General features: G+C 40.3%; 1 protein-coding gene across 1 annotated transcript in view; it reads left to right on the top strand.

Moving 5' to 3' along the window:
• PGM5 (phosphoglucomutase 5) overlaps positions 1–24,023 on the top strand; it is a 67,955-nt gene that overhangs the window by 41,495 nt on the left and 2,437 nt on the right. Inside the window, exons 8-10 of the mRNA XM_062612475.1 lie at positions 6,382–6,517; positions 7,446–7,629; positions 14,668–14,802. Of these exons, the coding sequence (XP_062468459.1) occupies positions 6,382–6,517; positions 7,446–7,629; positions 14,668–14,802 (455 nt within the window). The remainder of the gene's footprint in view (positions 1–6,381; positions 6,518–7,445; positions 7,630–14,667; positions 14,803–24,023) is intronic.

Raw genomic sequence — 24,023 nt, 5'->3', positions numbered from 1 at the left:
AACCATTATGATGCCTAAAGTTTGTTTCTCTTCCTGCCTTAGTTTCCTTATCATCTTTCAATTCAATGCAGCTGTCTATTTGTGTAATGCAGTCTGGTCTGTAGATGACCAGTACTTTAGCAATGTGAGGTGGTTTTAGCAATAAATATTTACCTTTTTGCAAATCTTTATGAATGTCCTCAGCTGCATGACACCTCGCAAGTTTCTGCCAGTATTGGGCATTTGAATCAATTTTACAGCTTTACCCTTAGTAATATCTATTTAGGGAACTGAAACTTGGCAAGTCTTTATATTTTAGCTGTTCTGTGCAAGAGAAGGGGGCTTTACAGATCCATAGTCTATCATCAAACTAACGAAACAGCACTGCAGACCAATTGCCTGTGTACCCAGGTAATCCAGGCCAGCTGGAATTTCCGAATAATACAGAGCCCTGGTTTTGTAGCATAAGGGATTTTGCTCTAGCAAGTAAATAAATCAAATTTTCTGCTATAAAAGGACAAAAGGTTTTGAAAACATCCCGTACGGCTGTGTTTCCCAGACTTGTTTTCTGGCAGCTGATCTTGGAGCTCAACCAATACTTCAAAAACTTCTTCCATTTTTGTAGCAGTGTGAGGAGCTTGTCAGATGAGGTTAGTAGCTTTCTGATTATATGACTAATGTCCAAGACACAGTTCAGGGAAGGGCGTCAGCAACAGCAGTTAGTTTCTAAATTTCATCAGCAAACTATTAATCAGGATTAGGAGAGTTGTGTGTCTGATTTATCTTTCTGCAGTTTAAGCCACTTCAGTAATTGCTACATATATCATAACTTGCATGCTTCATCTCCAAATTTCCTGATTCCATTAACATCAGATGCCTTCTCCTGCAAGATTATGTGGAAGAAGGACTAGTGGAGAATATAAAAATATGCTGCTGCTGAAATGAATGAAAGCCTTATCTATTACAGTAACACAAATCTAAAATAATCTCATTAACTTGAATAAAGGGACAGAGCAGAATGCCTGTAAATCTCCACTTGCCTAAAGTATCATCAAGTTTTAGATTGCTGGATGATAATTTTGTAAGACTCAAATTGTGTGCAAACAAAATGATTTATCATGAGTTTATATCTTCTTTTCAGTGAGCTTTTTATTTTAAAATCACACTTACAAAATGCAATATGCTAGACAGAGATGACTAATTTAGGTAAAAGCAATTACATTTTCTTAATGCATATGACCCTTAGAGTTCACTATTTCTATCAGATTGGAAATATCAGATACAGAAGAAGCTAGACATATAAAAACCAGCCTGCATGTCCAACATCTTTCCAGTATCAGAAAACCATAATAAGAACATTTTTTGCATGATCTTACTTTGCTTCTCAGGCTACTGCCTTGCAAGACTTTACTTCAAGCCTGTTTAAGCTGAGTACTACTTTGTGAATAGGAACATACTCAGAGTTTTTCCCAGACTGTTTATTCTGAGTCTGGCCATAGGAATTCACTATTACAGTAGTGAATATAACTTTTGCTACTGTTACATGGAAGGATGTGTGACAATTAACTTAAAAATAAGTTGTTGAAGAAGTTGCAGTTACTATAATTATCCTTACTGATAATGTAATGGAATAATCAGAAAAATATTTGTTGACTCCTGCTCTGTTGTCTCTGTTAGCTCCAGCTCCTTAAACAGAGTCCAGAATTTATTATTACATTGGGTGGTTCAGTTAAACGTATCACTGAGAATTATCCTGAAATTGCTGAGAGCCCTTAGAAAGCTGGAAGGACTATTAATATTGCAGTCTTATGAATACATAGTTTCAAGGCGCATTTTACTTGATCCCTCTGCACAAGAGAGTTCTGCCTTTGCAGATCCACAGCAGCAGATGCTGGATCAGCTGGGAGAAAGCAGCCCTCAGGAGAAGGACTTTGGGGGTGTTGGTTGATGAGAAGCTCAGCATGACCCAGCAGTGTGCACTCACAGCTCAGAAACCAGCCATGTGCTGGGCTGCATCAAAAGGAGCGTGACCAGCAGGTCGAAGGAGGTGATCCTGCCCCTCTACCCTGCTCTTGTGAGACCCCACCTGCAGTGCTGCATCCAGCTCTGGGGCCCCAGCACAAGAGGGACGTGGATGTGCTTGAAGGAGTCCAGAGCAGGCCACAAATATGATCTAAGTGCTGGAGCACCTCTGCTCTGGAGAGAGGCTGAGAGAGTTGGGCCCGTTCAGCATGGAGAAAAGAAGGCTTCAGGGTTACCTTCTAACAGTCTTCCAATACCTAAGGGAGGCCTACAAAAAAATCTGGAGAGGGACTTTTTACTAAGACGTATAGTGACAGGACAAGGGGGAATGGATTTAAACTGAAAGAGGGGAGATTTAGATTGGACATCAGGGAAAAATTCTTTTCTGTGATGGTGCTGAGACACTGGCACAGGTTGCCCAGAGAAGATGTGGCTGCCCCATCCCTGGAAGTATTCAAGTGAAATACATCCCTGTGCATGGCAGGGGCGTTGGAACCGGATGATCTTTAAGGTCCCTTCCAACCCAAACCATTCTATGATTCTATGATTCTGTGATTTATAAAGTGAAGCAGAATGGTGTTAGTGTGAGGCAGCAAAATGAGCTCCTTCCCTCCTGTGTGCGCTGGGCAGTAGAAGTAAGTGAGAGAGAGAGAGGGCAAAGACATCTACAGACGACAGTACCTGAGGTGAAAACAAGAGCTGACTAACAGAGTTGCAGTTAGAGATTTTAATTTTCCAAAAGAAAGACGGGCAATAAACAGAACAATGTATGTGCATGCAGTAACCCAGTTGACCAATGTGCTGGTGGAATAGAAGAGGGTGAATAAACAATTTCTGAGAAATTGCAGTTGTCAGTTTTCCTCCTCCTAAGAATAAGAAACTGAGACACTTGTGGGCACACATGATTATTGTTCTATACTCACATCAGGCTAGTTTTTTTAATCTGTGACTTTTGATTCTGGAACAGTTGTGTTGTTTCCAGCTTTTCTGCACAGATTTTTGCCTCTGAATTGGTTTCTTCCAATGCTTTCTCTTTCCAGAGAAGCAGCAATCTGTATGTCTTCCTGAAGGACACACAAGGATGCAGCACATGCCAAAGCTGCTGAATGGATCAGAAGAATGATACGTTTATGCAGTTATCCCTCTTCGTACAGGTTTATGAGCTTAAGCCATGCCAGAGCAAGGCTCAGTGCACAACAAAAAGCTTTAAAAAAAATTTTCCATCCATGTTTCGCTGCACGATTTTGGTTCAATGAAACATACTCAAAATGTTTGTTAAAACACATCTCTTCTTTGCTGTTCCATTCAGACCATCATACAGTTGTCGTGATGTATAGACCATTTTACTGAGTGGATGTTGTGCCTTTCACTTCATAATTTGTTGGCCTGCAGTCTGCAGAGTGTTACGCAACAGGAGAATAAACTATCATTTTACACTGGCACAAATTGCTGAGGTGTTTAGCTCAATACCATGTCTCAACACTTGCTGGTGTCTGTTGAGACACTTGGGCTGTTTACATTGCTGGCAATGTCAGCCACAGAGATGACTTCTTAGGTGAAGCTGAATTTTCCAGTGTTAAGGATGAATAGCTGAAAGGAGAAGCAGGTGTGTTAGGAAGGAGAGGAGCAGCCATGGCAGTCCTTATGAGCGAGCATGCTTCTACCAGGTTCCTGCCCAGCCCCAGGGGCTCCCCCAGCCTGCCCAGGACCCTGGGGGTCAGCCCCTGCCCCAGTGATGCTACAGCAGGGCCAGTCTCCGTCTGCCCATACCCCCATCCTGCCTGGCCAGCGGCCCCCCATGGTCCCACATCCTGGCCCGGCCTCCACCCATCCCCGTCCCGAAGGAGGTGCCCAGTGCCCAGGGTGGGGCTGCGCTTGGCCCCCCAGCTGCCCTGCTTCTGGCTGGAGCACTGGGGTGGGCCTGGCTGCTGGACCCTGCCCTGCCACCCCAGGTGAGCACCAGTGTTACCAGTCCCAGGGGCTCCACAGATGCTGTGGTGACCTGGGGACTTTTCCTGCTGCTACCAAAGGAACGATGGTTGGAAGGGACAACTCTATTCTAGGTCTCTCTTTTGGTGACAGTGGCAGAAGCCTGCACCATTATCTGGGAACATAATCTTGGCTAGAGTAAAAATTACCGTGACCATGCTGTCTGCTTTGCCTGTGAGTAAGCTGACTTGGTTATCCTTAGGACATACTGCTGGTGTTTCTATAAAAGGCACCCTTCAGTTCATTTAACATGTTATCACAGTGAGGGAGTAGAAAAGGTGAAGACGTGATTGTTCAAAGGACTGACTTCCTGTGGAGGGACATTTGTTTTCCTTCCTTATCTGAAGCTATTAAGAAAGCTATGAGAGCTCACAAATAACACTTCCCTTTTTCCTCTGATTAGTTGGCACTCCATGCTTTTACAGTGCCCAGTGCTCTGGAGCTGGGAACAGAATGAGCTGTTCCTCTTTCTGCGGCAGCCCTTCGCAGACCATCCCATAGCTGTAGCTGTTGTAGTAGGAGACTGCCCTTGTTGCAGAAAGCTCAGAGATCAAGGCAGATAAAAAGTGGCAGAAAGTCCCTCCAAGAAGAGGGACTGCCAAGTCCGAGGCAGCAGCAGTGACTGGAGGGTGGACATCGAGACTGAACCTTAGGAATCACTGTGGCTCTCTGCATATCTTTTCCTTATATGTCTTTAATTTTCTGTTGACAGTTTTTCACACGATTAACAGCTTCAGTGCATCAATTTTATTATGAGAACTGTGTCTTCTGCCAGTAGCAAAACACAGGTGACTGTAGACCATGCAGGCTATTATGTAAAATCACAGCACTGCAAAGCAGTCTTGCTGCCACAGGATTTTTGTGTTTGAGGAAGAAGGGTATTTCATAAGACAGGTTTTCAAACAAAGACCTTTTAGATTCCTCTAAGTGTCTTCTAACAGCATGGGCAGTTCAATTACCTGATCAGTAGGTAATTTGTGGAGGAAACAGAACTTCTGAATTACTGCACTTCCTTTGTACTCAGGGTTTTAATAACATGTGACCAGATAGAAAATTGTAAGGTTGCAGCTAACAAACTTTAAAAAAATCTAGTGTTAATATGCCAGAGCAGTGACCACATGTTTAATCTCTCTTCAAGTCTTTTAACTCTATTAGCTCATGTAGTCATCATCAGTATCAGAGTGTCAGGTTTCTTGCATTTTACTTTGTGTTAATTCTCATGTGTGCTTCCTCTTGATTTTTTGATAATCTGTTTTAGGTACGTATTGCCACAAAAGCTTGTTCAAAATTACCCAAAAACAGAGGGCACTTGCTGAGCTGACCAGCAACCTTTCCATGAAGGTCTTCTGTTAGAGGATACTGATTTTATTGAAACTTTTTGCTGATTAATACATTTCAGTTTTAACAGGAACAGCTTAGCTTCATAGAAATATATCTGGTTAAAATACATTACATGCCTATTGCAGAATAGCCTATTATTCTGAGTTGACATTTTGGCTTTGGGCATGGGAAGTGCAAGTTCAAGTCTGTGCCCCTTTGAATTCAGATAGTAGACCTGACTTCGTGCCTCCCGTATCTTAGACTATGTGCTAAATAAATCCTCTGGGGTATTCCAAAATTGTTTCTACTCTCCATTTTTTGATCAATTTCTCTCTTCTTAAATATAAACCTAGTAAGGTATTTATATCTGAGCATGCAAACAGCTTTACCGATGGAAAGTATGGAGAAATGTGGAAAGGAGAAAAATGTGGGTTTTGTTTTGGTTTTTGTTGTGTTTTTGTTTGGTTGGTTTTTGGGGGGGGGGTTGGGGGGTTTGTTGTTTTTGTGTGTGTGTGTGTGTGTGTTTTGTGTTGAGGATTTGTTCATGTGTCTGTTCCCTCCCCCCTCCCATCCCCAAAACACTTTTTCAGGCTCTTGTTTTTTCTTCTGATGGGAGATCATCAACATTCTGGAAATGTTCATTTTTAATGAAACATCTGCAGAGATAGGAAGATGCTGTGAAACTTGACTCACGTAATTCAGAACATTCTGGTTCATGGCCAGGGGTTTTCATATCTAGCCCAGTTCTGGGAAACAGTACTAGAGATGTGAAAACATGCTGTATGTCAGTGAGTGGGAATCATGACTGAAAATGTTTTCCTACTAATGCCATTTCTATTCAAGCACTTGTATGTTTTTTATTTAACTTCAGGAGCATGGACTTTGTCATACATAAATAAATTACATTTCAAACATTAGTTCTGATTTTCCATCTGGAAGGTATCAGAGTTGCTGATACTGTACTACTGATTATTATTATGTGACATAAAAAGTTAAATGAGACATTTTCCCTGACTTTGTTTGCTGATTTGCAGTGATACCAAGTAACACGCTTTATGTATGTCTCTTTAGGGTCTGATCACCTTCGAGAGAAAGATGGACTATGGGCTGTGCTAGTTTGGCTTTCAATCCTAGCAGCTCGGAAGCAGAGTGTGGAGGAGATTGTTAGGGATCACTGGGCAAAATTTGGCCGACACTACTACTGCAGGTGAGCAAAGTGAGGAAAAGGCACAGGAACTTACACGCTTGATAGGATAATTCTGCTACAACTGTGACTTGTTTAGCTGTGGTTAGCTGCATTTAGTTGTGTGTTTGCTGTATGCACAGAATGAAAATCTGACGCAGATTACCACTCTTCTATAGGCAGGTTTTTTCTGATGAGTGTCAGCAGAAGTTATTCACTTACATATACATCACTCTTACCATATGAGTAATAGAATTTTCTGATATCAAATGGCAGAAAGATTTGAAGTATTTACTTGTGGAATCTGTAGACATAGTCTGTTACATGGTGTTGAAAAAAAATCAAAATCTCAGGAAGATTTAATTCTGCATTTGTTTCTGTATGTGCTTCTGTGTGACAGTGGTTTAGTGAGAACTGGAAATATGCCTACTTCTAACTCAGTAGAACTCCTCCAAAGATCTGAATATTTACTCATTTTTATTAAGTTCTCAAAAGGGTGAATTCTAACTATCATTTATATCTTATGCATCTCCCTTTCTCTCAGAATAGACTTAATCCAGAGGAGTTTACATGTCTGTGGCTGTTCCTCAAACTTGTAATAAAGTTTTCTTTATTTTCCTTGGCTGTTGACTACTGTACTGATTGTGTCCTTGATCTTGGAGAGCTTCTTGTGTATCAAAGCCATTTTCTATTCTACTTTAGAAACTGTGGATTTTCTAAATTTCTGTTGACTCAGAGTCAGGTGCTCAGTGTAGAGCTATGGTACACATGCATGATAGTCAGGTTGCACAGGACATGCATGTGTTGCTTGTTTAATTTGCAGTCAGTACTTCAATGGTCCACATCTGATTTTTGAAGCAATAAATTGCTGATTGTGAGTATATTGAGTTCTCAGTTTTCTCAGCTGTAGGAGACTTACTTCTTGGTTCTATTTTTTTTATTTACGTGCAAGGTTTGATTATGAAGCACTGGAACCCAGAACAGCGTATTTCATAATGAGAGACCTGGAAGCTTTAATCACTGACAAATCATTCAGCCATCAGCAGTTTGCTGTGGGTAACAATATTTACAGTGTGGAAAGAACGGACAGCTTTGAGTACGTAGATCCTGTGGATGGCACTGTGACCAAAAGACAGGTATGGCTGTACTGATGGAGTAGCAAAGTTTTGCAACTGTCATTTTCTGTAACAGTGTTGTTTCTAACATTCAGCTGACAAGCCTCGTATTTATAGGATGATGTTTCCTTTGCTTTGATAAATACCATGTTTCCTACTTAAGATTAACTCAGTCTGGGTACGAAAATTCACTTCTGGTTTAGCTCGCACTTGCTGTGCATAACTGGAGGCAGTAGTGCCACAGAGAGTATAGAAGGGGTGGACTCCCTGTTGACGTCAGTATACGTATATGGAGGGTTCCCTTTCCTGAACAATGCAAAATGTCATGTAGAAAGATGGTCTTCTATTTTCTGTCTGAAATCTCTTATTGCTACAAAAGAAATCTCGCTGTTGGTGACCTACAGGGTGTTTAAGGCACAATGTCTGTTGCAGCCAATAGCATGCAGAAGGCTTTAGTAGATTGTACCACATGTAGGCGCGTTTGACTTCTCTAACCTAAATGACCAATTCTTCCTTCTGGGCTATGTCCATGATGAGTCAGCTCTCAAGAACTGCAGTTCAGACTGAGCCTTCAGTGTTCTGAAATTCACAATGTGCTCAAAACTAACAATGTATTTTTTTTGCCGCGTATAAATATATATCCAAACATCTTTAGTAAGAGCTAAAACTCATTGTGTTCTGATTTTATGCTGTTTATTTTTATTGTCCTAGTTTCTCTGGTTTGTGAATTACTTGACCTGACCAGACCTTAGCAAGTGATATTACAAGTCATTAAAACTATTGTCATGCCATTCTGGTCAGAGTCTTTATAGTTTCCATTCATCATTGCATCCAGAAAATATAAGCAGCCCACCTGACACTGAACTATTCTCTTAGTGCATATTAGTGCTGAAACAAAATACAAGGATATTGTCATATCCAAGCCCACTGGAAAATTACAGGCATGGCAGACTTGTGGCTCTTTTATAAAACAGCTTTTGAATTTTCAGTGCACCTTTCCTTCCTTAATTTTCATCCAAAGCCCTTGCCCTAAATTGGAATATAATTGCTAATCATATCACCGCTTAATGCAAACGGAGAAACATGACTTGGCCTGTTTTGAGGTGGACTCTGAAAGTGAGCCCATAAAACCAGAAACCATGTCTTTTCATAGGGACAAGCACGTATTTTTTGAGTACAGTTCAACCGGTTTGTCTTCCAGCAACACACATTCCTAGCTCCATGTATCTACAGTCTTAGTAGAATTCTCTAAACACAATAAAATAAGAAAGGACATTGATCCATGCAAACGAAACAACAGTTCATTGCTGCCATTTTCCTCAGCTAGCTTGCTCTTTATTTAAATGGAGATGCCTTTTTCTAACTGTCATGAGCTTCATGCATATTTTCCAGATATGTTTTAGGAACCTGTTCAAGGTTTTTCTCCCCAGTAGGTAGCGGGGACAGAGCTTTATATTCAGTGTAGCTGCACTGTATGTCATGAATGAGAAGCTGGCTACATGAAAATTAACCATCAGGTTCAGAAAACAGACACAACAACAACAAAATAGGCAGCAAACAATATACCCAGACTGTAGCTTCCAGTTAATTCTGAGTATTGAAATCCATGAATATTGTTTATCATAGTGCAATAATAAGGCATAAAATTAAACGAAATGTTGTGCTCTTCATGAAGACTTTTTAATTTTTGAAGCCCTATAGTGCTAGCCTTTGCGCACATGAGCACGTAACAGTGCTGCTCCTGAGGATCCTCCAAGACAGGAATGGGACCAGTTGCATTTTTTGTGTGAAATTCGAATTGGAAGGATGAGAAGTACAAGTTGTCCATTATAGTGGTTAACTTCGAGCCCTTTAATGAAGCATTCTTACATTCTGAGATTCACAGAATAAAGCTCTGGAGCTTTTTCATTAGAAGTTAATTAATATTTTCTCATTCCTTTGATAGATTTGGGATGCAAAGGGCTCTGCATGCGTTCTTAGTGGAGTTGTTTTTTTTTATTTCAGTTTGAGCAATGGTCAGGAAACAGGCATTGGAAAAGTTGGAAAAAAGTTATTTCAGATAGTATAAAAGTAAAAAATTCTTCTGCTTAGAATATTCCAATTGCGTAGTAGCAATAAGGTATTTCCTGTCAGAGTAATGACTTGGGTCTGATATGCCTAGGAGGACTCTCAAGAGTCCGTAGAGGACCAAATAAAAATTGTGATAATCACAGTATTTTGAGGTGAAAGTATAGCCATTTTATGTGCTCCTAATTTATATATACATTTCTGTGTCTGATATATTGCTGCTAGGTTAGATTTTTCTACTGGTGTTGCTCCCTGGCATTATATTTCAAAAAATGTGTTTCAAAATCCTAAGGTACTTTGCTTGAAGTTTGCTGCTTGGTCTTGTTCATTCTAACATATTATATGAATTGAATATTATGTATTTAATAATGAAATTGGTAATTAAAAAAATAAACCAAAACAAACTACTGGAAACCAAACCATACTGTACCATACAATACAATATGCAGTAGGTTTAGTTTTCTGAGTGCTTCGTAAATACATCAGTAGGCTGTTTAACTGAATTGTAATGTGAAAGAGAAATCCCTGTGAAGCTCATCTTCATCACATCAGCTTCCAAGTCAGTGGGTTAACCATGGAACACGATTTTGGTTCAGAGTTTCCGTGATTACCCATTAGCAGGCCCAGTTTGCCTAAAATCATAGAATCATAGAATAGTTAGGGTTGGAAAGGACCTTAAGATCATCTAGTTCCAGCCCCCCTGCCATGGGCAGGGACACCTCACACTAAACCACTAAAGAATGTCACCGGAGGCCCTGTCCAACCTGGCCTTGAACACCGTCAGGTATGCAGCATTCACAACTTCCCTGGGCAACCCATTCCAGTACCTCACCACCCTAACAATAAAGAAATTCTGTTTTAAGAAATAAGTTTTAACCTGTTACTCCTTGTCCTATCACTACAGTCCCTAATGAAGAGTCCCCCCCCAGTAAATATCTGCAGATGTTCAGAGCTGTACTGAGCCTTTCAATTTGCTTCCTCCTAGGAAAAAAAAAAAAAAAGTCTGTTTCCATAAGAAAACAATATTCTTGTTAGTGACAAATAGTGTGTCCTGTTTTATTAAAATTGGAAATTATTCTATCCGGTGGGCTTTTCAGTGTTTTACTCTTCTTTTCTTTACTCTTGTTTTGTTTGTAAGTTCTGCATATAAAATTTTATGTTTCATGGAGCTAACACCTTCAATACAGCAAATAGCAAATATGTGACTTTAAATTAATGGAACTTAGGTGAAAAAATACTGTCATGACAAACAGTAACTGGGCTGCTTTCAATTTTGACAGCGTGCTTTGACCTTGCTGATGTCAAAAGCTCAAAAGTGTTAAAAAGGGAAGTGTCTATATGTTAGAGTTTTTGCAACAAGCGGGCAAAACCTGTTTGCTTTAGTCTTTGCACAAGATGCTGAGTCACAGGTTATTCTCCAGGCAGTGCTTTCTCATATTTATTTGGTGACAGTGATTTTTTTTGGCTGGGTTTTTTGACTTTAAAAATGTTTGCAACTCACAGTTTTTAGATCTAGTTGCCAGAAAACAATGAGGAATATAAAAATTTAATAACTCTTATTACTTTCTGTGGTGTTCCTGAGTGAAAAGCTTTGCTAGTGCTTAAATCGCTGTTTCTAAGGAAGAGTTGAAAGTCGGCTTTTTTGCTGTATGCTCTCTTAAAAATGAGTTTAATCTCTAAGTGAATATTATGACTTTAAAAGTTGACTTTCACAGTCCAGCTCTAAAGGCCATTGTTTTCCTAGCATATGATTTCTTCCTGGCACATAGGATTGTTTTTTTTTAAGATAATATATTATTATATATTTTAAGGAGTACAGCCGCTGTGTCTCTGTAATTCCCTTTTACAGAGTATTTTCAGCTGTATGTCAGGATTTCTAGTCTGAGACAAACATTAACTGTCATCATGCATGTGTAAAAATAAGTACTGTCAGTCGTATGTCCCTGAGAAATGCAAAATGAATAAAATAATAAGGTCAGAAATAGTAGAGTGAACTGTCTGAATGCTGGTCATGTGTACGTATACATTACATAAACATCCCAAGTGAAAATAACTGTGACATCAAACTGGTTACAGATTCTTGTGGTTTGATGGATCATTTTGTGGCAAGTTATGGGGAGTGTTTGTAAATTCTTTTTATTTTGAAGCCCGTAATTTAATGAGTGGTGGGACTTCAGATGTGCTAAACCAATTAACAATGCCTTATTGTCATTATTGACAGATAAACATGGAGTGTGTGAAAGGGTATTCAAGTGGTCTTGCTATTCATGTCGTTGTGGGAATTGCTAGGCCGGGCAGGAGCATTTTAAATGGCAGTATAGTCTTTGGAGAGGAAGATACTCACATGCTCTGATGTTCATGCTTTCATTTTGTGCAGCTTCCCTTACTTCTGTCTTAAAGCTGATTGACATTAATGTTCCATACTTTGACCTGCTGGTCCTGGTTTTGACAACCATTTGAAACAAACTGTACCCAGAACCGTGAAACTCTTCAGTTTATCTTTTTCCATTTCACTGTTACAAAATGTAATGAGCAATCAGCAGTAAGCAACCCCTTTCTCACTGGATCAGATCTTAGCAAACTGCCTGTATAATTGCAGTCATCAAAGATGAAATCCTGATTCCACTGAAATCAGTGGCAAAGCTCCCATCAGCATCAATTGACCCATCTCATTATAGAGTTGGTTTAATAGAAAATAGTAGAAAAGCAGGCTCTACAGCTCAGTCTTCTGAATGTAAACTGTTTCTGTTTGTCACTTTTGCTGTGCGTGTTGAGTCTACTAGGTAAATTTATTTATCTATGTTGCCAATGCATGTTAAAATTATACTAGCAGCTTAAAAAAAGTTTCATGATATCACCAAAATTAGAGATGGGGAATATCTCTTAGGCCATCTAATCCAACCCTTTGTCCATGTGAGCTGTTTTCCTGGTTTATACTGAAGAGTGGGGTTGATAGAAGAATAGGGTGGATTGAAGAATGGGGTCAATTGTGGAATAGGGTTGATTGGAGAATAGGGTTATAAATAAGTAACCTCAAGAACCTTGTGCTTTGTTAGCAACTATAGAGAAAACAAAAATTACTAAAATAAGCTTTGCCAGAACCACCTAGTGGTTACTGATATGACAATGATCCTAAAACAGTGATGAAGAAATAACCACGGGGGGTCCCAAAAGCCCACTACCACATCTTTGTATGCATACAGGAGGCATTGTCTAAGAAGTATGATGTGATGTATGTGATCTAATGAGTATGTTCGTTTAAGGACAATATAATCCAGCCTGGTTGATGCCTGAGGGAGACACACTTGGAGGAGCTATCCCCCGTGTCTCCCGGCGCCGCAATAAAGAATACCTGCTAGTCAACTTAAAACTTTGTTGGCGAGTTCCTGGAGTTTTCTCCGAATCAATACTTTCTAGTGTTAGTTGACATTACACAGGAAAGATATGGAGTGGATGCAGAAGAGAGCCACAAAAATGATCAGAGGGCTGAAGCACCTCTCTTGTGGGGAAAGGTTGAGAGTTTCAGTTGTTCAGCCTGTACAAGAGAGGACTCCAGGGAGACCTTATTGTGGCCTTTCAATACTTAAAGGGGGGTTGATAAGGAAGATGAGTACAGATTTTGTAGTAGGGTCTGTTGTGATAGGACAAGTGATAATGGTTTTACACAAAAAAAGGGTAGATTCTGACTAGATGCAAGGAAGACATTTTTCACAATTAGGGTGGTGAAACACTAGAACAGATTGTCCAGGGAGGTCATAGATGAAATATTCAAGGTCGGGTTGGACTGGGCTTTGAGCAACCTGATCTGGTTGAAGAAAGATGTCCCTTCTCATCAGTAGATGACCTTTAAAGGTCCCCTCCAACCCGAACTATTTTATGATTCTGTGATTACCAAGCAAACAATGCTTTACATGGTGCTGGAGATGTTTTGGCATGTAGCAGAGGAAACAGAGGTTTCTACTTATTAGAATATTGGAGCACTGTGTTGCTAACATCAGTGTCTTCTTCAGCTGCTGATAAAAATGGAAGAAAATAAAGCTTCTCTTTAAATTCTCTTCTGTCATTTTTTCATGGTCCCTTAAACAAAAGTAGCAAGGACTTCAGTTTATGCGCTAGGTGTTTAACAACAGCATGTCTAAAAGAGGAAATAAAGTTCAGTGGCATGTGAGAGGTGGCACCTAGTCTGAGGGTACTTATTACAGAAAGGGAACTAGGCTGCGTGTTAGTGCAGAATTGGCACAGTATTGAAATACTACAACTATTTAACAGTGCAATATAGTCCTTTGGACTTAATGGCCTTCCTGAACAGAAAGTCTGTCTAATGTGGATCCAGGTATATTGTCTGTGGTCTTTAGAAGAGTGTGTTCATATATACAGTATAAAAGGGGGGAGGAGGAAAGAAAATGAGAAAAGGGGAGCAAAGAGCAAATTCACAGTGAATACTTTTTTTTATTCTACACACAGTTAACGTACATTACTTAATGTACTTGAAATTAATTAACACTTCATGTTAAGTTTCCCAAGTTTACTACAAGCTCTTGTTGAAACTCTTTGTAATCTGATATTGATGCATGGTCTTTGAGGGGTAGCAACTGATCCTATCTTTTATATTAACTACTGACAACTGATTTTTGATCCTGAGATTCTGTAGCTGTGTTTTAGTCCGCTGAGCCTTGCTTATCTTATGAGAGTTTCTCAGGCCATTAATTTTTTGCTCTGCCATACAGAAAAAAACAAAACAGCTGAAGAGAAAAAAAAACAAAGAAACCCAGCACTAAGAGAGTTCTTGTAATGAGGAGCAGGCAGAAATACACAAGATATTTCTAGACTTTAGAGGGGGGAAAAAGAATGATGAGAGAGTTGTCCAAAGTTACAGGGAAAGAGGAATTGTATCCAAATGACTCTTCCTTTCATTCTTTATTTTAAATAGTGAACTGTGATTTGTAAAGGTACTGCCACCTTATGTACATGTTGCTCCTTCTTCTCCCATAGGGGCTGCGGATTATTTTTTCAGATGCTTCGAGGCTTATCTTCAGAATGAGTGCTTCCAGCCATGTGAGAGCTACTCTCCGGATCTATGCAGAGAGTTATGAAAAGGATCCTAGCCAACACAATAAGGAGCCACAAGTAATGCAGTAGTATTATGAGTCAATAAGTAATGCACTTCCTTTGTATTAGCAATGGCTACAGGTTTTCTCCTTTAATCAGAAGAACACTCAGCAACTTGACCCCTGTTTGCTGTGTTTGTGGATGATTTTACTAATCATGTGACTGTGCATGTTTTGAAGCAGGACCAACAGTTTCAATATATGTGTAGTATCTAGCACAACAGGAATGTCAGGGGCTGAGATGCCTGGTGATAAATGCTGAGCAATGATTTTTAATCTAGTAAGAGAAGCCACGCTCATTTATTTTTTTTCACTCATTATTTTGCAAGTGTTACCTTGTTACCTAACCAGAACAAACCTGAGTTATTGAACAATATAAAAAAAATATTTTTCAAGCAGGTTATCTGGGGATCACTTAATTATTGCACACCAGGGATGCCTCATGATGAAAGTACACTTAGGAAATATGGCTGCCAGAGTCTAAATGATGTAGGGATTCCTTATTAAGGGAAAGACTTGTAGCTGTCTAAAGAATTATCTCATAGCATAACCAGACTCTTTCCTAAGAAGAGTGAATGTTGAGAGCAAGTTGCAGTGTAATCCATCAGATGCCTAAAATAATTTGTAATATAAACCACATTTTGAACTCTCAGATTTTTCCTAGAAAAACAACTTCATGCTGTGATGTACAACGAGAGAACTAAGGATGTTTCATGGGAGAGGTTAAGCAGTTACCTTGTAGTAAATCAAAACCCTATAGTTTGAAGTCCCATGCAGTTGCTTATTCATGCGAGGTGCAAATGCGTAAAAGCTGTCAAACGATGGGTAAAAACCACTGTGCAGCAGTAGCAGGGAGGGCAGGGGAGAATATGTGAGACAAACAGACACCAAGGTCAGTGAGGAATGGAGGAAGCGATAGAGCAGCATGGTGGGCACCTGGTGGGCAGCCAAGGTCAATGCACCACAGCCATGTAAAGTGTTATTACAGCATGAATTATTTATCAGTTGGAGTTAAGATGATCATTTCAAATGTGGTTCTTCATGCTATGCAGGCAAGGCATAGATGATAACAAGTCATGGAAAGAGACAGACTAAGAGTTTGTTTTAGAGGTTTGCAGTGGACTTAGAGTCCACTAGAAAGTCTAGTCATGTTACCAGCAACACAAGAGTGTGCCTGGGGAGCAGCAAAAATGGGACTGCTGCAAAAGGTGGTAGGAGCACCAAGCAGTTATTCAGGGAGAGAAGCTAGCTATTGCACAGGTCTGAGGTTCATCCATGCAGCAGAGCTAGAGATGAGTCTGGAGACACGCACTCCGATGGCATAGCTCAGAGAGAGACTAACACCCCTAGGATGGCTTGAAATGGGCTGTGTGAACCCATGGGCAGGGTGCAGTGATGGGGAGTCCTCATGGGAGACTTGGCAGGAACAGTAAGACTTACCACTGCCCTCAGGGCTTTCATAGTCTCATACTCCTAGGGTCAGAAAAATGACTGGAAGGGTTTAGGGTTTTTTTTCTGTTTATGTACTAGAACCTGTCAGATTATGACACTTTCGGCTGTTTATCCAGGATATTCACTAGTGAACAGATAATCCCAAGGGCAGAAATGTCATTCATTGCCTTGAAACTTGTTGCAGGGACTTTCCTGCATTTATGCAGTGCAGGCAGATATTTTAACATCCAGACTGACTCAGGAAACACATGACAAACAGCAGTTTCATTTCATTTAATGCAGTAAATTCTTTCTCTGGTTTCTTGTTGTATAGCATTGTACAGTTCCTACTGCTCTTCTTTCCTTGCCCTGGCTGGATACGTTGCCAATGACAGCATTAAGATCTGCAAGGCGATATTGTATCCGACAGGCAGATGGTGGATTTCAAGGCAGTACATAAAACTGATTTCAGGAGATCCTCATGCTAATACAAAAATAACTAAAAATTTGTCAGGAAAGCATTTGATAATCTTCAGTGGAATATGTGGAACAGAGTGAATAGCAAAGAGGAGAAAACAGCATTGTGGGGAGAGGTGGCATAGTTTTCCTGATAATTGTAATTCCTTTATTGTTTAGTTTCCCTTGAGATTCATACTGTCATGTATGCATCTAGACAAGTTGTGATAGATTTGAAGTTTTAAGTGCTTTGTTTCCTCTTTACCCTCAGTAATAGAGGCATAGCCAACATATTCCTAATTGACCAGTTACTCAAAGAACACTGATGTAAAGGGTACGTAAAGCATATTCCTTATATGTAGTACTTAAGGAAATTATTACATTTGGGATAAATGCTTGTTTTTCTTCAAGTGTAGTTGATGTTTGCAGTTCGGCAGGTAACTACATGTGGCTTCTGTATCATTGAACTCTGCCTGGAACAGTTGATCGTGAAAAAGTGTCTTCTTTCTATATCATAAACCAAGACATAAAATTATTTGATGATTGGCTGCTTAAGTAAATACTTGGTTGCTTCTGCTTATTGGACCACCTCCTTCCAGTACCTTCTTTCCACTGATTATCTGGACAAGTTGAAGATGAATGCTTTGCATTGGTGACAGTTCCAGTCAATACCTGCACTGAAAGGCAAAAATGCCTTTTTGGCTCTTTTCCACAGGAAATATGTTACCCTGACTTGGTAGGCAACTCAATTATATTGGAAGTTACATGGCATTTTGTGGAATCATTGTGGTAACTGGCTTGAGTTTGCCTCATGCCAGCATCCTGTTTTTCCACCTTCCTTTCAAACGAAGTCATACCTAAAATTGATAAACCAACTTTTTGGCAGTTTTCAAGTTTTTCTAGTTTGCTTCTGTTGTCTTTCACAGTGTAACTGCTGATAGAGAATTTTCTGCAGATAAGCAGAAATCTAAACCGCTCCTTCCTGTATGCATGCTTTGACATGCATATTGTCCTGAAACACCAGTATGAAATCACGGCACTTTCTGAGTGAAGTGTTAACTAAGACATATGGTAAAGGTAATATATACATGGTTCTTTTAAACCAACGGTTCAATTGAGGTGGACAGAATTAATCATTCACATTAGAGGTGCTGTATGTCTCTGGATGGCCATAACTCCTTTCCCACAACAGGCTGGATCTGATGATCTTTCAAGGTCCCTTTCAACCTGAGCTCCTTCTATGATGAACTCTTGCCCAGAATGAAATTTGGACAAAGATCTATAACAGTGCTCAATATCACTCAGGTTCAACTAACTGACAGTGCTAGCTGCTGCCCCAACTTTGGTTCAGTACCCAACAGAAAGCCTAACATACTTTGAAATGTAACTGGGGCTGCTCAGACCTGTGCCTTTTGATTTTGGCCCCAGGGAGTCATGCAAGTGAGCAGTCCTTGAGTAAAGCTCTCTTCATGCTTTGTCGTGCTTCAGTACTGTGTAACTCTCTGTGAGTCTTACAGGAAGAGATGATTTTCAGGCCTTACTGCCTTTAAGTGTAGAAAAATTAGAGGTTCCATAACAGCATTCTTGTAACCAGACCAAAGTAAGGCTCATAGGGACCTTTTGTTCCAATTTATATGTGTGCTAAACAGTAGCCATTAATGATTATAAGGGTCACCCAAATCTTCTTTTAATAACATCTTTCATACAATTAATTATTAATACTTTCCACCTAGAATTAAGCATAGCCAGCTCCTGATTAATAAAGTAAGAGTCCAAGGTAAAGCAGTAAAATATGCTAATAATTACAAGTCTGAGGTCGCAGGTAAATGTGAATAGCAGAGGATTCTGGCTGTTGAGCAATCCGTTGAAGGAAATTGGCTAAAGCAGCTTCATGGTCACCTGAAAGGTAAGGAGTGGCAACCTGTTTTCCAGGAGTAATACAGTTCTTCCTGTAAGTCAGTATCAACAGGAGTGAAAATCAAAAGCAGAAAAAAAAAAAAAGGGAACCGTCATGCTCTGGGCAAAGTATATTAAAACCAATCCCATGTAAACATTTTAAAATTATGTAATTTATAGTGGTGATGCAATCTAGTTCTAAAACGAAGTCTTGAAAACAATGTTTTCATGGGTTCAGCAGTAGCAGTCATTTTTCTACTTCTTAGTAGCTGGTGCAGTGCTGTGGTTTTTTTCACTTTCAGCCTGGGAACAGCGCTGGTAACACCGATGTTTTTAGTTACTGCTCAAATGTTTACTCTGACCAAGGACTTTGTGAGCCTCATGCTCTGCCAGGGAGGAGGGGAAGCCGGGAGGAAGCAGAGACAGGACACCTGACCCAAACTGACCAAAGGGGTATTCCATGCCACAGCACGTCATGCCCAGTATATGAAGTGGGGGCAGTTACCCAGAAGGGCGAGATCACTGCTTGGGTAAGGCTGGATATCAGTCGGCAAGTGGTGAGCGGTTGTGTTCTCCTCCCTTGTTATTTCCCTTATCATTATTATTATTGATGGCAGCAGTAGTGATTTGTGTTATACCTTAGTTACTGGACTGTTCTTATCTCAACCCGTGGGAGTTACATTCTTCCGATTCTCCTCCCCATCCCTCTGGGAGCGGGGGAGGAGGTGGGGGAGAGGGGGAGTGAGCGAGTGGCTGCATGGTTCTGTGTTGCCGGCTGGGCTTAAATCATGACAAATGTCCAAAGTTTTTCTAAAATGTTCCCCTGGAACAGAAGAGCACTCCATTAATGCTCCTTGTCACTGGTCATGCCCCTCATTGCTGCAATTACTGAGAAAGTTACTCTCCGGCTAGCTGGAAGATTTCCTTAAAAAGATGATTTTTTGGGTTTAACTAGTCAAACAGGCATACAAATAGCAATTTCAGGAAGTTCAGTTCATTATAACAAACAACAGTTTTGTCTGAAGCCTTGAATGTTTATGCATTGGCATTTATCTTTTTCTAAAGTTAAGAGAGTTATTAGCTGTGCTAAGTTTAATGCAGGTGGAAAATCTAGAGATACGTTCAATGGGCATGGAATATTAAAACAAGGGTTTATTGACCTTTAGGCTCATTTATAGCTTTATTTTATGGATCAACTCATTATTCATTCTTTGCAGACCCTAACACATGCTTAATATCTTCTTGTCCTTTGTCTAGCCATCTGGATATATTACTGAATTGGGATAAGATTCAAACAGGAAGTTTCATATATGAAGACCAAGAAAGAAATGACCCATTATGCGGAGTTGTTTTGAGTTGTTTGCCCTGGGAACAGTGTAGTGAATAATCTGAATTGTTCTGAATAACTAGCTCTGTTTGCAGAATTTTATTATTCACTATGTGAATTGCAACAGCAGTAAATAAGTGTTGTCACAGACCTACGCAGACTGTATCAGTTCCTCTTTAAACAGGCTGCAGTAAATAACAAATGCTGCAGTTACTTTTGCCAAAAGCTAGTGAAATATGTGCTAATTAGCTTCAGAATCATTAGATCAGCAGCAACCAAGGAAAGGTTTTGGGGCAGGAGTTGTTTCTTTGCATTTTTCTCCAAAAAAGCAAGCCAAGTAAAAGAAAAATAATTGGGATGAAAAGTGTCTTGATCAAAAGACTGTCATCAAAGACTGAATTTTTGAGACAATTTTTTAATGGCAAGTAACACAGGAAAAAACAAACTGATACTCAGGTCAGTATATGAAAGGATTATGATTTATATATGATTGTGTATATGTGTGTGTATATATATATTAAAAATTATTATATAAAGCAGTTGTTTATGATGTGAAATTTGTCCAAGAGCAGGGCAAACTTCAGAAATCAGTAACCTAGAAGTCCTTGTGTCCAGTACCTTATCCCTAATTTTATTAGGGATAAAATTAAAGGTTTCTGCATGCTTCTGTCATGACACTCTTGCAACCCTAAACACAAGTGTACTTTGCTAGAGAATTATTACCTCTTTTCATCATTGGGTCTTTTAGCATGGCTGTGGTTGACTGTTAAAACGTAGAGTATTGTCCAGAGAAATCATATAAAGTTTTGCTTTTACTATTAAAATTAATAAGATTTTCTTTGAGGCGGACATGGGATACGGAGATTTCCATCTGTTTGATCACACTCAAGTTGCACAGCATATTTGTGTGATTCAGGTAATTTAGCTTCTGATTCTGCCAAAAGCCATACAGTTGATAAATTTTACATCAGCTGGAACTGAAAAGGAATGTAAGAAAAATTAATTCATGTGACAGTGATTATAAAATACCTCATGAATCAAGAAAATTAATTAATTTAAACTAATCTTCACTTAAAGCTCATTGGGTATACTAGAAAAGAACTAATGTGTTGGGAACATAGATGTTTCTGTGCAGCACAGCATTTACATTTTCCTCCTGTTTCAGCTCTCCTGCCTGCCCTCTGCTGTTGCGAGCTGCAGAACAGCTGGCCTCCTGACCTTTATTGTAATTTGATTTGAGTTAGCAGGCAGACTATGCGCAAGAGTAGAGAGGTCAGTTCCCTTTGGTGACTGTGTTGCTTCATTTTAATAAAAGTGCACAAGTCCATGGGTCCTGATGAAATCCATCGGCGGGTCCTGAAGGAGCTGGCGAATGAAGTTGCAAAGCCGCTGGCCATTCTATTTGAGTAATCATGGCAGTCGGGTGAAGTTCCCAATGACTGGAAAAAGGGAAATATAACCCCCATTTTCAAGAAGGGGAAAATGGATGACCCAGGGAATTACAGACCCGTCAGTCTCACCTCTGTGCCTGGCAAAATCTTGGAGCAGATTCTCCTGGAAGGCATGCTAAGGCACATGAAAAACAACAAGGTGCTTGGTGACAGCCAGCATGGCTTCACTAAGGGGAAATCCTGCCTGACCAATTTTCTGGCCTTCTATGATGGGGCTACAGAACGGATGGACAGGGGTAGAGCAGTTGATGTCATCTACCTGGACTTGTGCAAAGTGTTTGACACTGTCCCACACAACATCCTTGTCTCTGAATTGGAGAGACATCAATTTGATGGATGGACCACTCGGTGGATAAAGAACTGGCTGGATGGCCGCACACAAAGAGTTGTGGTCAATGGCTCAATATCCGTCTGGAGACCGGTAACGAGTGGTGTCCCTCAGGGATCAGTGTTGGGACCGGTCTTGTTCAACATCTTTGTCGGTGACATGGACAGTGGGATTGAGTGTGCCCTCAGCAAGTTTGCTGATGACACCAAGCTGTGTGGTTCAGTTGATTGGCTGGAGGGAAGGAATGCCATCCAGGGGGACCTCAACACGCTTGTGAGGTGGGCTGATGCCAACCTCATGAAGTTTAACCATGCCAGCTGCAAGGTCCTACACTTGGGTCGGAGCAATCCCAGGCACAGCTACAGGTTGGGCAGAGAAGAGATTCAGAGCAGCCCTGTGGAGAAGGATTTGGGGGTGTTGGTTGATGAGAAAATGAACATGAGCTGGCAGTGTGAGCTTGCAGCCCAGAAAGCCAACCGTATCCTGGGCTGCATCAAAAGGAGCGTGACCAGCAGGTCGAAGGAGGTGACCCTGCCCCTCTACTCTGCTCTTGTGAGACCTCACCTGAAGTATTGTGTGCAGTTCTGGTGTCCTCAACATAAAAAGGACATGGAACTGTTGGAACAAGTCCAGAGAAAGGCCACGAGGATGATCAGGGGCTGGAGCACCTCCTGTATGAAGACAGGCTGAGAAAGTTGGGGCTGTTCATCCTGGAGAAGAGAAGGCTGCGTGGAGACCTCATAGCAGCCTTCCAGTATCTGAAGGGGGCCTATAGGGATGCTGGGGAGGGATTCTTCATTAGGGACTGTAGTGAAAGGACAAGGGGTTCAAACTTCAACAGGGGAAGTTTAGATTGGATATAAGGAGGAAATTCTTTCCTGTTAGGGTGGTGAGGCACTGGAATAGGTTGCCCAGGGAGGTTGTGAATGCTCCATCCCTGGCAGTGTTCAAGACCAGGTTGGACGAGGCCTTGGGTGATAACGATTTAGCGTGAGGTGTCCCTGCCCATGGCAGGCGGGTTGGAACTAGATGATCTTAAGGTCCTTTCCAACCCTAACCATTCTATGATTCTGTGATTCTATAATAAACACCACCAGTGCTGTGGGTGTTACAGAGCTGGTCCAGTTTGTTCAATGATGAACCGAGGCTATCCAGATTGCATAGAACTTGTAGGATGGGTGCCTGTATCACAAACCTTTCTAAAGACATCTGGTTTTTGGAATACAAAACCTAGTATTTTTAAATCTTAAAGATCTCTTTAAGATACAGAAGTCTTTCTAGAGTCATGTTAACTATAAATGGTTGCTGGCTGGGATTTATCTTTTGCAGCTAAAATATAAACGCTGTATGTAAGCTCTGTAAATGTAAACTATTCATTGCAGAGATAAAGGAGTTTTTAAAAGGCATACACAGCTGTATTTCCTTGTTATTCTGACCTGCTCTTGCCATTCTGAAGAGAATTCACTTTTGGGTTGTGTTTTTTTTTTTTACATCTGAGAGAGGAAGAAAGTGTATTATGAAAGATAAATTGAAGTGTGAGAAGACAGAACTAAACCAGACCTTTCTCTGTTGAGAAGTGTGATTGTAAGCAGCAGAGTATTTAGTAGCAATTGGAATGACTTGGGGAAAGAGCAGCAGCTAAATTGTTTATGTAAATGGGTATCATATAAACTCATTTGATTTTGTATCATACTCAGAGTGTTGTGTAGAGTTTTGTTTGCTTTTGTTTCTGTTTTCTCCTTGTTTTCTTTAGAGTGCATTTGTTGCTGAAGAAAGCAGGGTCAAGTAAAGCTGGTCAGTAGGGTGGCTTTTTAGATTTGCCTGTACTTTTAAAACTGAATAAGGAAGAGGTTTCTTATAGGAGTGCTGGAGGGACTTCAAAAGCTTTGGTCTTCTTTCAGTTCTCCTTAATCCATTTTGCTGGAGGGGACAAGTGATATGGTCCAGACCTATTAAATTGGCACATTTTAATATTTACTTTTGCAGCATTTGCCCACAGATGTGAATTTGTGCTTCATACATTAATCTTCTGTAAGCATGTTTGACTTTAATGGACTTGTATTCTGCTTCAGTGACTATTCAGTAGATAAATATCTGCCAATATGGAGGTTTTTGAACAAAGTAGCATGTCACACTGCTCACACTTGTGCACAACCAAGTTGATCATAAACTCATTTGACACCAGTGGCATTCATGGTGTTATTCCTTGACTCTGCTTGCTTAGTTAGTCTCCTCACTCTTGTTTTAACTGTCTGACCATTTGTATATAAAAATCAAACACCTCATACTGTCAGAAACTCTTAGGTGGCTGAAGCGGATTCAAAGGATTGATTATATTAAGCTTATAAAAA

Source organism: Pezoporus occidentalis, unplaced genomic scaffold (genome assembly GCF_034315485.1).
Source record: "Pezoporus occidentalis ecotype Australia unplaced genomic scaffold, CSIRO_AGI_Poc_V1 ctg16, whole genome shotgun sequence".
NCBI lineage: Eukaryota > Metazoa > Chordata > Aves > Psittaciformes > Psittacidae > Pezoporus > Pezoporus occidentalis.
This window is presented reverse-complemented; position numbering and strand designations above follow the sequence as displayed.